We start from the raw sequence: 15,318 nt of genomic DNA, 5'->3' as shown, positions 1-15,318 counted from the left end.
GGGAAAGTCACTCGGGTCAGAACATGGAGTGCCACCATCATCCCACTTCTGACACCAATGTGGCGAGCTCAGACAACGAGGAGACGGAGGTGTCGTTTGGTCTTGCTTCCCGTGAGCTAGCCAGGGAGCACAGCCGTTTATTGACATCTGCAGAAGAACACTGCCGCTAGATAACTGCTCAGCGCGGCAACCGCACAGCAACAACAACAACACACGGGGCGCCCTCTGACCCCGGAAGGACACACCGTCGCAGCGAGAGGGCGTCACCCGTCACTATGGCAACATAAACAAAATATAACTGTACAAACAGAACCCCGAACAGCCCTGACCCGCTACAATCCGGTTGTTCAGTGATGACGCGACGAATCCTACTTCCGGGTCTAAAGTAGTCTGCGTTTAATATGGCTTTTGTGTTGTTAACATGTTTAATGTTATGTATTTTCTTCTATTTGATCTCAAAAAGCTCCTAAAACAGTCAGTGATCCCTGTTGACCTCCCTCGGCTTTTATTACCACTAATCGTTTATTTAAGCTCAGTTTTTAAAACCGTAGGATGTAACTACAGCCCAGCCCATGCAGCAGTATATGAATGACTAACCTGGTATTATGGATGGATTATCTCAGTTGTTCTCCTGGCTGAAGTTTGGTCCTTTTACAGCATCCTGCCATGCGATTACATTTGTTCCTGACCACCGAGAACACTCACGTTAACTTTTATCGAGTGGAAAAAAAGTTAGCTTGTTTATAGGGCTTTGGAGCGTGATGTCACGGGGGTGGGCGTGGAAAGGATTTTGGCCCGATCCGCCATTTTGGGGGTCTAGCGCAAGTGAAAAGGGAGCACACACAACAGCCACGGTTCGTATTTGCTGTGTGGTCGGCTGCAATGTTCGATCGCACGACCGGCAAGAGAATAAGGTTGAAAATGGTTTATCTTTTCATTCTTTCCCAACCCGGAAGCAGCTCGTGTATCGATGTTAGCAAACGAAGGCGTCCAGCCTGGATAGCAGCTGTGAGACGAGCTGACGTGCAGTTCTCTTCCATCTCCAAATATCTGTTGGTGCTCCAGACATTTTCATTCCGGTAAGTTCTAAATATGTTCATATCACTCTTTATAGCCTATTAGTTTCATTTTCGATGCGCTCTGAGGTCATAGCAAATTAGAACAAACATCCTACTGAGTGATTTTGCAGAACTACCTTCTATTTATAGAGTTGCTAATTATTTGGCATTATTGCAGCAAACCAGCCTATGAAATGGATGAAACATCGTGACTGAGTTCCAGCGCTACACAAGGGACCTGCTTCAAACATACCACCATGCCAATCAAATTACTTCTTCCATGTGAGGGTGAAGAGGTGACCCTCCTGGATAAGATGGTGAAGGTTTGCTGCGTTTAGTGAACAGTGTGGTAGTAAAACCAGGGAAAAATGAAACCTGCTCCTGTTAAATATTCTTAAGTCTTGTGCTGTTATTTTTTCAAAAGATACAGTAAATAAAGTAACGTTAGTAGTGGGTGATATCATGTAAACACTCATGATTTGGTGTAAACATTTTGTCATTTGTAAACTGTAAATGATATGGATTTTACACTGTTACTGATGTGATGCTCTATAAAGTGGTTTTAATAAAAAAAAAAGGCAAAATTATTTTGTTTCTTTATTCAACTTTTGAACAGTGGGACTCAGTCAGTACATATTCAGTAAATGCAAATTATTTACACAGCAGTGCACTACAGGCATAAATCTAGACCCCTAGATAAAACATTATGGGTCACAACCCACAGCTTTACTGTGTTCCAGCAAAGTATCCAATAGCAGTGACAACTCCTCCACAGTAGCAGGTGGGATTTCTTTTTTGAGGACGGCTCCTTTTACCTGTCACTACAGATGGTCTGTTTATGTTTTGATCAAGAGCCTTTTTTTGGGCAGCTGAAGAGGAGAAGTCTATCTTATGGCCAACCTCTGGCTGTATCTTGGTCACATTACCCAGCAAAACCCAGTATGCAGGTTCATCTGTAACAGTCCTTGTGCCACGGATCAACACTGTTTCGTCTACTTTAGACAGAAGAGCAGCGACGTGGGTGCAGGTCTCTGCGACTCCGGCCTTACAGCTGCAGTGGGCGACTTCAACCTTCCCTGTGATGCTCACAGTGACCCATGGCTGCAATGCTGGTTCATTCAGTCTTTGAGAGAGCAGCACCTGAAACACACACAGACAAAGTTCATTTAAAGACAAGAACTATGAGCCAAGGCCGACGTAAATGTGTTTTATCTACTTTATCATAAATGTAACAAAGTGTTTAGAAAGTTAGCACATACATGTAATTATGCATTTCTTTATGTGTCCATCGCTGCAGGTTATAGTGTAAATCTGTCTGTTCTCTGTCAGAAACCTGCCTGCAGAAAATGAACCTAAAGCATGTAATGCAAGGATGTCATCACTTTAGAGATGGAGAAAGCATAAAGTGACAATTATGAATCACTTAATATGATAAGGAGATTCTGCAGGTCATTAATCAATGTATAAAATTAAAATAAAATGTATTTTTAGTGACACAGGATACAAATATGGAAGCAAGATGTGTAATTAGGATTATTTATAATAAACATTAATAAATCATTGCAATTTCTTTAACCATAAAGAATAACAATCCTTCAGGACAATGTCACATCAATGCACTGAACTCACTATGTTATCCCTCTAACAGCCTCCACATGTTCTCACTGTAATTTCCCCTCATGAATGAATTTATGCTGCACTAATGTGAATGTTTGCAGGGAAATCAAACGCATTTCACACGCAGTACTCGAGCTGACTTACCTTTGTTTGAATGACGACTTTTACGCGCTGATTCCACAGATAAGGTATGAAATATGTCAGGCTACGTCAATAGCGGTTGGTCTTCAGGGTTTCTACTCCACGGCCGTATTTCATACGGGTCCACATTTCCAATGCACGCTATTTTCTGCAAGTACCGCCGCTTCGCCTCTGGACGCAATCGGTCTCTATACAGTCCATTCTCGTTTGAGCTGCTTTTAAGCATCTTGTAATCGTTGTTCCAACACAGTGTGTTTGATTTGATTCGTAGACCCCGAAAATGGTGCCGCGCTCCCACAATGCATTGCGGCGTGACGTCAACTCCAAAGCCCTATATTATGCTAGCATAGCTGTGTCGCTAGCGGTCACGTAGCACATCATTATATACCAGCTAGCCCAACTTCAGTAACCCTACAAACGTCACTGCTGTTTAGTTTTCTGTCTTCATTTATGCTGGAAGTGATAACAGAGCTGTACGTTTGAATTTGTTTCCAAAACCCCGCAGTCAGGACATGCTATATTGTATTTAGATAGAAGCTAGCGAGCTAACTCCCTGCTAACTTCTAACTCCGTTAAATGTCATAAATTCCGTTTTCATGGATGCCTGGATGTTAAACTCAATTGTTACACCTGGTAGAGCAGAACGCTGATCATTTTACTAAAGATGAAAGACTTTAGACAGTTTTTCAACTCTCAGTAATGCCACAGTGATCGTTTGATATATGGACTTGCAGCGGAGTTTAGACCCAGACACGGCTAGTGACGTCAGACTGAACAACCGGATATGCTGCTGAGAATATAGCCCAGAAGAAGCGTATAGTATAGCTTTTATTTTGGAAAGAGCCATTTCTCTGTAATAAACTCTCTTTTCCAAAGATGAGTGATTCCTCAATCAGATACAGGGCTCGCAAAATCGCTAGCCCGACGTCCCGGGGCTAGCGATCTTTCCAGTCGGGCTATTGTAGGAAGGAAAAATATATGTCAATGCTTTTGCATTCTTTCGGAAATGTAGCTGGGTAATTATGTCATTGGCATCGATGAGCCACTGTCAATGTGACATATTGAAATCGCGTTTGAATTTGCGCTTGTTTTTTGCTTTCACTTTGCAATCGCGCGAACTGTGTATAGAGAGCGACAGTACTGATTGGTGAGTGATGATAATTTGTGCACCAATTCCTCTGACATCGTCTTATCAATCGTTAGCTTACTATGCAAACATGACAAGTGAAATCTCCCGCAGCAAGCTTAAACATATGAGAGGTTGATCGCGCAGGGAATCGCTGACCGTTATGTGTATGTGTCAGGGTGAAGATTATGGGTGAAAGTTATGACAAATCAGACTATAAGGCAAAAAGAAAGTGCAGCTTTATGGTTTCATGGACAAAAGAATTTCTGTGGCTGCAATATGACGAGCTATATAACCAGGGCTGCACATAAGTGGTCCGCAGGTGTGCATCCGCTGTCAAAAAAAACAAAAAACAAAACAAAAAAAAACGGGCACAAGATAAGAAGTTGCAACGCGTGTTTGCATACATAAGATTTTCTGGAGGAGGACAGACATTTGTTTAGAACTCTTAAAGATGTCGAAGAAGCTCCTTTAAGCAATTACTGTGATGTTCCTCCACCTCCAAACAAATGTCAGAAGGAGTCCGAACCACAAAAGAAGCACGTATTCTCAGAAAAGTGGTTGCAGGAGGTGAGCTGGCTTCAAACAAATGATGAACGCACAGAGATGTGGTGCGGAATGTGCCGTGAAAATCCCACTCTAGCGCACAAAAACAGTGCTTTTTATATGGACGCAAACGCGCGTTGCAACTTCTTATCTGGTGCGCGTCTTTTATTTTGACAGCGAATGCCGACATGCGGACCACTTATGTGCACCCGTGTAAATAACATGATGTTCTGCCAGGTGTGTTGTTGGTTTTCTCTCGATTTCTGAGTCGACAAGCGCCTTTGTTACTGGGACCAGTCATTTTAAGAAAGGCCCCCATTAGAACCCATGAGAAATGCAAGAAACGCATTATTGCTCAGTCTGCAATATCTTTCCCAGAACAAACACCAATTGCAAATAACATACTAAAAATAAACCTGAAAAATCTGTTTAGAACAGCGTACTATGTTGCAAAGAGTGAACTACCACTGGCAAAATGTAGCAGTCTTTGCAAACTTCAAAAAGCAAATGGCCAGATCTTGGTTCCACTTGTCTCTTACCCGTGACTTCAGCGGAAATTTCAAATTCAGGATCTGACACAGATGGATTCATGTCCTACACAGTTCTTACAAGTTCATAGAAATTTCTGTTCAATTAGAACCAAGTATTTGAGTTGATGATTGCAATTTTTATACAATGTTGTAATTTGTTTTTCAACAATTTTTTGATTAATGTTTTGTTTCCTTTACAATATTAAACTTTAATGTATAATATTGTAAAGGAAACAAAACAGGAAACAAAACATCAATCAAAAAATTGCTCTCTTTTTTATTCGGGCTACTTAAATTTATTTTGGGCAACCAAAAACTGAAGAGTCCCTGCCCAAAGGGCTACCAGGGATTTTGAAATTTTGAGAGCCCTGAGATATATTTATTTTTTTAATTACTTTTGTTTCAGCAACATTAAATTTAAAAACTGTACTTTTGAGTTAAAATATATATTTATAATTTTAATAAATGACAAATTAAAAAAGGTATGAACATTTTTTTGTATCGAAAAAATATCGAACCGTGACACCAAAGTATCGAACCATATATAACGCCATGGCCAAGTGGCCGGCATAGTGTACAGGAACATCTGTGCCGAGTATAACCTGGAAGTCCCGAGGTCAAAATGGGAGATGCCCTCAAGGGTGGTGGAGAATGACCGAGCTAAGATCCTGTGGGACTTCCAGATACAGACGGACAAAATGGTGGTGGCTAACCAACCGGACATAGTGGTGGTAGACAAACAGAAGAAGACGGCCGTAGTGATCGATGTAGCGGTTCCGAATGACAGCAATATCAGGAAGAAGGAACACGAGAAGCTGGAGAAATACCAAGGGCTCAGAGAAGAGCTCGAGAGGATGTGGAGGGTGAAGGTAACGGTGGTCCCCGTGGTAATCGGAGCACTAGGTGCGGTGACTCCCAAGCTAGACGAGTGGCTCCAGCAGATCCCGGGAACAACATCGGAGATCTCTGTCCAGAAGAGTGCAGTCCTGGGAACAGCTAAGATACTGCGCAGGACCCTCAAGCTCCCAGGCCTCTGGTAGAGGACCCGAGCTTGAAGGATAAACCGCCCGCAGGGGCGTGCTGGGTGGTACTTTTGTTTCAGCAACATTACATTTAAAAACTGTACTTTTGAGTTAAAATATATATTTATAATTTTAATAAATGACAAATTAAAAAACCATGAACATTTTTTTGTATCGAAAAAATATCGAACCATAACACTAAAGTATCGAACCGAATTTTGTGTATTGTTGCAACCCTAATAAATATATTATAAATACACACACACACACACACACACACACACACACACACAGCTTGAGTCACACACTGGGGTGGACTGTACAGATTGCTTTAACAGACGGCTGAGCTTTAAATTATTTCAAAGTCAGCGATCACATTACCAGAATTTTCTCAGTATTAATAGTCTGTTAACTTTCTTCATAAAAGGAAGCGTCCCATCAATGACAGAGTTATGAAATTACTAATACTGAGATTGCTGATGAGACACTTTTTTTTTTGAGTAGGTGCTGGAAACTGTGGTAGGGACGTGATGTTTTTACACCCTGTCCAAGTTAAACAAATAAAATCTCACCAAACCTGACAGCACCTTGCACTGATACCAGTATGAATGTTTATCATTTAAAATAACATTTACTGTAAATCAGGGCTCATAACTTTAGCTTTAGTATTGGTGATGGTGGCGGTGATTACTGCAACATGCTCACAGGAATGATAGGAGTGGCGACTACAAGCGTGGGTGTTAACGCACGCAGGACCGGTCCTCGCCACTCACCCACTGTAGGCTGGAGGAAGATAAAATCCCCTGGAACCCTGAGTAAAATAATTATACTAGAAAAAGCATGTATGGACACTTCATACTTCTTACTAATTTACAGCATATTAACTTTTAAAAAATAGCAGCTAGTCTTGCAAAATATAAATACTTCATACAGCTGCGATACAGCTGCATGGGAGGTGGGAGTTTTACTAATGTGGAAGAATTTCACCCAAAGTATCACAACATTGAAAAATATGCCTTTAGTAATGGCAGAATTGCATATTGCTCATTGCTGACTGGAAAAAAACCCAGCACTGTAGCCAGACTGACACCACCAATGATCACATGACTCTTCATATCTTTAAAAATAAAATGGTGACCATTTTGAACATCACATCTTTCTCACAGCTGTATCATTAAAGTCTGTCTAGGTCAGGATTTATCACAGAAACGGCAAATGCCACCAACAATCTTGTCACAATCTCAGACTACTGTACTCATCTCTATACTTGTCCTACTAGATAAACTGACACAGCACAGGTTTTTAACATAATAATTCAAGTTCCCCATGTTTTTATGTCTGAGATGATTCTTTCCTGTATGTAGCCATGGAGTTCCACAGGGTTCTGTGTTAGGGATAGATACTTTCTACCTTAAACGTGCTTCCTTAGGGAATGTTACAAAGAAACAGTGCATAAATCTCTATTTCCATGCAGATGAGACTCAAACACACAACCAGAACACACACATCAGTTGGTTAAACTACAAAAACATCTGAAGGCACAACGAATTCGATGACCTGTAATTTTCTTTTTCTAAAGCCAACTAAGTATATTGGCCAAAAACCTCAGGGAAACACAGTCTTAACATGTGTATTCGGTGATGTTACCTTGGCCTTTATTGCTACTACGAGAAATCCCGGGAGTCATTTTTGACAAGAATATATTCTTTGTCTCATACGTAACAGTCTCGACGACTGTGCAGCATTGTCAACAAAACGGAACATCCTGTCACAAGACAGTGAAAAAAAACTGTTGGTGCATTGTTACTTCCTAATTGAACTTTTATATTTTCATGTTTTTAGGATGTCTGCATGCCTCTCTCTCTGAAAAGCCTTTAATTCACCTTCCCATAAAAAAAACAAAAACAAAAACACAGTACTGAGAGCAACCAGAACAAAAAGAACACATTTTCTCATAAAAGCTTCCCTTCATAAGCCCCCTTTAAATCGAGAAACGGTATTAAAACTCTTCTCAGTGCATACAAAGCTGCATCGCATTTTTAAGGCCTGGCATTTTCACATTATTCCAATAGAGTACACAATTGTCAGAGTGCAGACTTGTGGTTCAGAGAGTTTCCAAAAATAAAACTGGAGGCAGAACCTTTGGCCATCACGTTCCTCTACTGTGGAACCAGCCCAGCTCGTCTATATTTTAAAGATTAGGCCCCTTTACTTTCCATTTTAACAAATCTTACAACACATGAATTTAACCTTATCATTGTTCGTAAGGCTCCTTGTTTCTCAGTGATCATATTTTGTCGTTTTGCTTTCCTCTCAACTCACCTTGGCAGACACTAAAATGCTGAGGTTTCTGAAAGGCAGCTTTTCCTTTCCCTACAGTCGCAAAGTACTTTAGCTTGATGTTTAAAGTGACTCCAAAAGGAGGGAAAAATATATGGGTTGTAGGTTAAACCTTTAAGCATACTTTGCACTTCGTATATGCAGTAAAGCGGCTGAGTCATTTCCTTTCTCTTACATTTGCTTGCCTGTGTGGTAAATGAGTGTATAATATTAAATCAACATTTTATTTACTGCATTGCAGATAGATGGACATCTACATGTTAAAGTCTCAAAGTGATTTTATACAGAAGGCGTGGCGGCTGAAGAGACATAAATTTGGGGGGTAAATAACTGGAACAACTGAACCTGAACATTCCAAAGCCATGTCACTCTCTCATAGTGAGGCCCCGGTATCCAGGCAACCACATTCTATAAGCCTACTAATAGCCAATCAGAGGCCAGATTGTAATTATTCACATGTCCAACAGGAATCTAGCACATGGCTTGCTGTAACAACTAAAGCATGCGCATAAAAAAAAGCAGTACAACCTACCTCATGACTGATATACGCATTAACAGGAAAAGATTTACTATATAGATAAGAAAACAGGCAATTCTGCGGAGGAAGTGCTCAGAGAACAGATAATACAATGTAAATGGTGCAAGTCAGATTCAGGAGACTGCTGCTTTGAATAAGGTGTAGTGACATCTGATAAACTAAAAAAAAAAAAGAAGTACCTACTGTTATCACAAATCAAAGTAAATCATCCTGACCATCACAGAAACTGCATTAATGCAGATGAACAACAGCAACATGCTAAAACAACCAGGAATCCCTTTGAGGGTCTGAGGGTTGTATGTGGAGACCTGTGATGAATAAGGCAGCAGCTGAAAGCAGTACATAAGTGACCAGCAAAAGGGTCGATCACAGTATCAGTATTTGCAATTAAATGTAAAAGTACTGTTAACTCGGCTGTGTATTTTGTCTCCTCTCACATTCCACTCACCTCACTGCTTGCTCAGTGATAGATGTTTAGAAAGAAATCACAGCGAGAACACAGACTCATGCATGACCTGCCGCAAACTCGCATCTCAAAGCAGCACAGAGTTTCCTGTAATTATGTCATTTTCATATACAGGTCTGGAGGTCAACTATGTAAGGAAGTGTGGACGTCAGCCTCTTGTTTACTCATGTGACTTGTAATGCTAGCAGATATAGCCGCACATCCGGTATACCAGTCCTAATTTCATGCATAATATGATCTTTTCAAATATCGCTATATCGGTGAAGAGACAACGCTCAACACGGTTTTCCCCAGAGATTATACATAATATATTATATGCATTTTAGAGCATATTGGGAGGGGAACTGTATGATCTCTGCACCCTCTTTATAACAAAAAAAAAAAAAAAAAAACTATATTAGATTGACAAATAATAATTCACGATTATTTTATTAACAGGTGTTTTATATGACAATGGATTAACAATTAACACCACAATCATTTAAAAAGTAAGCCAAAATGTGGCAATACAGTGAACTGAAACTTTTACTATATGTACAAATTGGACACAGGTCTGAACAAGTACAGCCAATGACAAGTGCCTTGCACAAAGACTTTCAGTTGTAGGAAAATGATTGCTTTGCTCTTCGACCTCAATAAACACTTTGTGAATGACTTTGAGGTCAGTCGCTAGTTTCAGGTCACAGTGACAGTAAGATGCAGTTCAATTAGTAACTTATGTTCCTCACTACAGTCAGAATGGAAGATAAAGCAGGGAATGCAGTGTCCCTTGATTTCACTGTCAGACCCGCCATTTATTCCTGACTGTTTGAAAAAGTAGTGAAAATGCTGTTTGAGGCTTCAACCCAGGACTTCACTATGCAACAGGTTATGGTATGGTGGATAGGACCATCTTTTATATACAGTCTATGTTGAAAACTGCCTCTAGAGCCCCTTTCAAATGTATATATTTTTTAAAGATAGCCCAAGAGTAGATTTTTTTTATTTTATTTAATCATTTAAAGAAAAAACCCTCTATGTTTATTTAGTTTTTATTATGACAGTAAAACGCTTTTTATTCTGCACAATCCTGACAGATAAACAACTTACTGTGAAAATATATAAAAGGCCTGCTTCTGTAAAAAGACTAAAAAACACTGCGATACAAATACAGGTCATACTGCCCCAGCACTGGTGTCATGTCACCGTCTCCTCAAAGAAACATGAAAGTGATCCACTTTACAGTTGCTGCCTTCTGTTATGGAAACTTGGAACCTGTCTAGAAGGTATGCTCCCCAACTGCTTATCTAAGGACAAATACGTCAAACTCTTGAAGCACATTGCAGTTAAATGCATATTGCCAAGAGGATCTACTTACACTTGCATGCACAACTTTAGGCTTTACTGAAACGTCTGGAAGGAAAAATGATCCAGTTAAATGAATAAAAAATGCCTTGTGATGGCAAAGGTCATAGAAGAACAGCTAGACTGGGTTGAACTGACAGAACGAGTAACTCAAATAACCACCCATTACATCACACATCTGTTACATCACACTGAACACGCAACACGTCAGCCTTAAAGCAGATGAGCTCCAGCAGCAGATTCAAAGAGGGGGTGTAATGGTGTGGGAGGCAGTTTCATGTCACACCCTTTTGTCCCCTTTAATACCAGCTGAGCTTCATTTAAATGTCATGACCTACCTGAATATTTTTTGACCATGCCCTTCACTCTGTGACCAGTGTACCCATCTCCTGATGTTGATGTCATATTGAGCTGGGCCATATCATACTATTCACGGTAATACCGGTATAATGGGCAACGATAAGAAAACGAAATATCACGATAGAATATGGGTAAAACGCACATGCGCAGTGCCTTTGTTTTCATATGCACATGGCGGAAAAAGCATGGCGACGACGCAGAATGAGAAGGACGAAAGCGGATCGTTGAATGAAACGGATGAACCAGAATTGGTTTGTAAAAATGCTGCAACTTCAGTGATGTGGAACTGGTTTAGCTTTCGTCCGTCAGACACACACCAAAGCACTATTTTTGGTAGAGCATGCTAGAGGGCCGTCGTTATTACCATGTTTTTTGGAAAATACGGCACACTTAAAACCAATCCTTTGATTTTTCTGAAAATCGACAGTACCCCTTATAATCCCGTGGGCCTTATGTATGAATTCTGGTTGTGTTTACTGACCTTTATGTGGTACACGGCGTTAGCAAATCAGTCAAATGTTTTAGTACGACTTTGCTAAGCTACGAACCCGCACCGCTTGATGGATTGTCGGAGTATTACGGCTATTGTAGGCAGGAGCCTCGCGGAGTGATACGTACTGCGCTTCAACATAATATTATTATTATTATTGTGTGTGTATAACCTCTTTTTAAGTTTTGTGGATATTATACATGGTTATGCTGAGGATATGTTGGCCAATTTCCACTGGAAATGCCTTTTGGTTAAATTGTCAGCAAGGAATTTGCATTTGCACTGTTAAATTTTTATATAACTTTAATGCACATAAAAAACAGCTGCTTGTTTAAGTGAAAATACATTGATGGTTTTTTGTTTGCACTAATAAAGTTGTGGAGTTGAAAATAATTTGTCTAGTGTCAATTATATCGTCAGTTATATCGTTATCACAAATTTTCAAATGTATATCATGATAAATATTTTTGGTCATATCGCCCTGCTCTAATGTCATATATATTATATAATCTCAGACTGGTTTCTTGTAAGTAACACTGAATTCCCTGTCCCCAAATGGCCTCTACAGTCAGCAACTGAACAGAGCAGCTTTGATATGTGGTGGATGAGGAGGATCAAACCATGAAAGAGCTCTCCGCAAATCTGCAGTAAGTACATGACGTTATCTTGTTGATATGCACAAAAATCTCAAGACAACATTTCTAAGACCTTCAATGAAATAGGCAATTGTAAAGGTGAAAGGCAGTTCAACTTACTAGCAGGACATCTAAAAATAAAGTTAGGATAATACTGAATTCCTGTGGATATATTTTAAGTACTGTATGACACAAAGTTCAATTAATTTGACCACTATATGAAAATTCCTGTAATAAAACAACAACAACAAAGAAACGTGGAAGGTAGTATGGGGTGTTTTTCCTTCTCTGCATTTTAATGGGAAATATGAAAAAGGGAGAGTGGCCACACAGCATTTACCTACACGTAACCACTATCATGAACTCTGTACGGGTGTGGTGTATGGAATAAAGCAGGGTGGAGGGTGACAACAGTGCCACACACACACACACACACCACAACTGCACTGACTGGTCAAATGCTTGTGGCAGGAAGTCAGAAGTTATGAAGACCTGACACACAAACACATGACAGATGACTTTGTTTTGATGATTATTTTACAAATAATTTCAAATAGAGCCCGACCAATACAGGAGTCATTGAAATTAAAACAAAAAATATAATGTAAAATAACTCAAAACGATGGGGTTGCTTTCTTAAAATCAACCTTCCAGTATTGCTCAAACTCGTTAAAGATCTGCGGCAGACCAATAACGGCCGGGTATCGGTAGGGCTCTAATTTCAAATCACTCTTGAATCAAATGGTGATAACAAGAAGGTTCTCCACACATCACTACCATACCTTGGCATTCCAATCTCTATTAAGGTAATATATGCATGTGACACACCGTCCATCGCCGTTAGGGTTATCCACATGGCGCACATATCCTGTCCCGTTTCCGGGGTAACATGCCACCATTGCCTGAAGAGAGGAACATGAAAAAAAACCCCTGATTAGTAAAAACAGATATGCAGTGACAACAGCAGAAATGTAGGCATTCAGTCTCTACAGCTCATGTGTCAAACAAAAGCTGTACTGCAAGGACAAGAAAGAAGGGAGGAACGGGAGCAAAGGAGCTCGAACTGCATTTGCTGGCTCGTGATGTGGAAGTAGCAGAAAGCCTCGCCGCAGTCTGACTGTAGCACTGCCTCACCTGCACCAGGACTGACACAAGGCACAAGCTGCCTAAAACACAGCTGCCTCGTTATAAACTTTAAACTGGCAAGGAAAATAAACCGGAGATATCATGCTGCAACTTCCCCTCGTCTCTTCCTGCTCTACTAAGACTTGCATGATCTGCTTGGGTGTTGGCAGTGAACCTCCACGAGCTCTTGTAAACTTCTCGGTGTAAACATCGAGGGAGCACGCCCGCTCCTTCGAATGCCCTTCAGGAATAAGACGCACACAAGCGGTGATTTGCACACCACCCCGAGGACTGTGATACAGAAAAATGTGTTTTCTTTAACAGTAGAGATTTCTCAGACATCTCAGAGCTTTTGCACTGGAAATTACAGCTGACACTTGAACACCAAACAGCGTGTGTTTTCTTTTCAGATGAGTGGTGAACGTGCACACAGGGTGGAATAAGCCCTCATGCTAAGCAGTGTCTAAGCAGCGATATGACAGACAAAGGCAAGTTCATCCACATTCTTTCAAGAACTTGCATCAACATAAACCATAGCAACATTATTATAAACACTCAGTGTAGACTAAACTTCTTCCTCGGGGTTTCTACCCTGTAAAATATTATAGAGCATCTATGCTAGCACATTTAGAAGTTAAAGCTACCCTTTCAACAAAGAAAAGACTGAAGGTGCTGGGATTCAAAATGAACATCCGGGAGTTGAACAGGTACATTTACTTCTGTACATGCACAAATTTCATGATTATTTCACTGCACCACAGAAAAATTGTAAATCTTTGCGTGCAAAGCCTTTTAACGCCATAGTGAGAGCATTAAAATAAAATGACATCAGACCCACGTCGGCATCTTCTTACTCTACATGTCTGATCACAGTTACTTGCGTCAGTCCACATTGTGTTCACATGTTTTGTGTGATGCAGGTTACCGCTGGAATGCACATTATCAGGGCCTTTAAAGCTGAAAAACAACAAAAAATCTGACATAAAGATGGGGGAGGTAGCTCTGGCTGCATGGATTTTATCTTTTTTTTTTTTTAAATATAAATGGGGTGGGTTTAACAAGAACAGGTGCTGGGTTGGGGGATGGGGGGGGGGGGGGTACGAACTGACAAAGCGCTTCCTGTAAGTAAGTCGCAATCCAGTATGTTTTCTTTCTTTGTGTGAGTCTGTGTGTGGCAGAGAAAGAAGTAGAGGGGCACAGACAGAGAAAGCATAGGGGTGGGGCTGGAGAAGAAGACAAGAGTGAACTGAGTGAACTTTGACTCTTGGCCTCCCTCCAGAGGCTGCAGTATTTTAATGGTTGTGCTACGTGCAGATCGTGAGGAGGGCTGGCTGATCCTCGGCAATGTCACCCCTCCCACCCTCAACTGCTGGGCTTGCGCTGCAAGGCTGGAGATGGGTAAACAGCGGCTGCTAGGAGATGTGTGTGTGTGTGTGTATGTGTGTGTGTGTAGGGGAAGCGTGTGTGTGTTTGTGCGTCTGCTGAGCCGAGGTGCAAGAGCCTAGGCGCTCTGCAAAACTCCCGACGCGGCATTTTAGCTTACAATTCCCTCAAATAGACAGCTGTAGAAACGTTCTAATGCTTCATCAGATCCAGGAAAGCTTGACATCAGCACATGCTATATAACAAATGCAAGAGCGGTTTGTGATTATTCTTGTTACAAAAAAAAACATGACATGCATAACAGCTAAACCTATATGGATTGCTGGTCTATACAAAAACAAAAATCCTAAGAGAATAAGATGTTTTAGCTAAAACATTTACAAAAATGCAAAATCCAGACAGCCTCGGCGTGTTAGAATCTGTATTAAAATAATAACAACTATATAAATAATAATAATAATAATAATAATAATAATAATAGTTGGGAAGGGAAAAAAAAAATCATATTTCCCACAATAAAAAACATGTCCTACTAAACTCAGGTAACCCATAATTCCATTCCCTTTGTCTAACAGAGTTACTGCTGATATAGTGGGG

General features: G+C 40.5%; 1 protein-coding gene across 3 annotated transcripts in view; it reads right to left on the bottom strand.

The window, feature by feature from the left end:
• Positions 1–15,318, bottom strand: part of egln1a (egl-9 family hypoxia-inducible factor 1a) — a 37,057-nt gene that overhangs the window by 5,109 nt on the left and 16,630 nt on the right. The window contains exons 2-3 of one of the 3 annotated variants that reach the window (XM_086258602.1): positions 12,996–13,115; positions 1,761–2,198 (exon numbers count right to left, since the gene is read on the bottom strand). The exons of 1 other annotated variant lie outside the window; for it this stretch is intronic. In XM_086258602.1, coding sequence (XP_086114728.1) covers positions 1,785–2,198; positions 12,996–13,115 — 534 coding nt within the window. In that variant the 3' untranslated portion in view covers positions 1,761–1,784. Of the gene's footprint in view, positions 1–1,760; positions 2,199–12,995; positions 13,116–15,318 lie in introns of those variants that run through there. One more of the 3 variants, XM_086258603.1, reaches the window with a different exon arrangement.

Source organism: Aulonocara sp. 'chitande type north' Nkhata Bay, linkage group LG13, assembly GCF_057382095.1.
Source record: "Aulonocara sp. 'chitande type north' Nkhata Bay isolate Kocher_YH1m ecotype deep benthic linkage group LG13, A_spYH_male_GT1.1, whole genome shotgun sequence".
NCBI lineage: Eukaryota > Metazoa > Chordata > Actinopteri > Cichliformes > Cichlidae > Aulonocara > Aulonocara sp. 'chitande type north' Nkhata Bay.
This window is presented reverse-complemented; position numbering and strand designations above follow the sequence as displayed.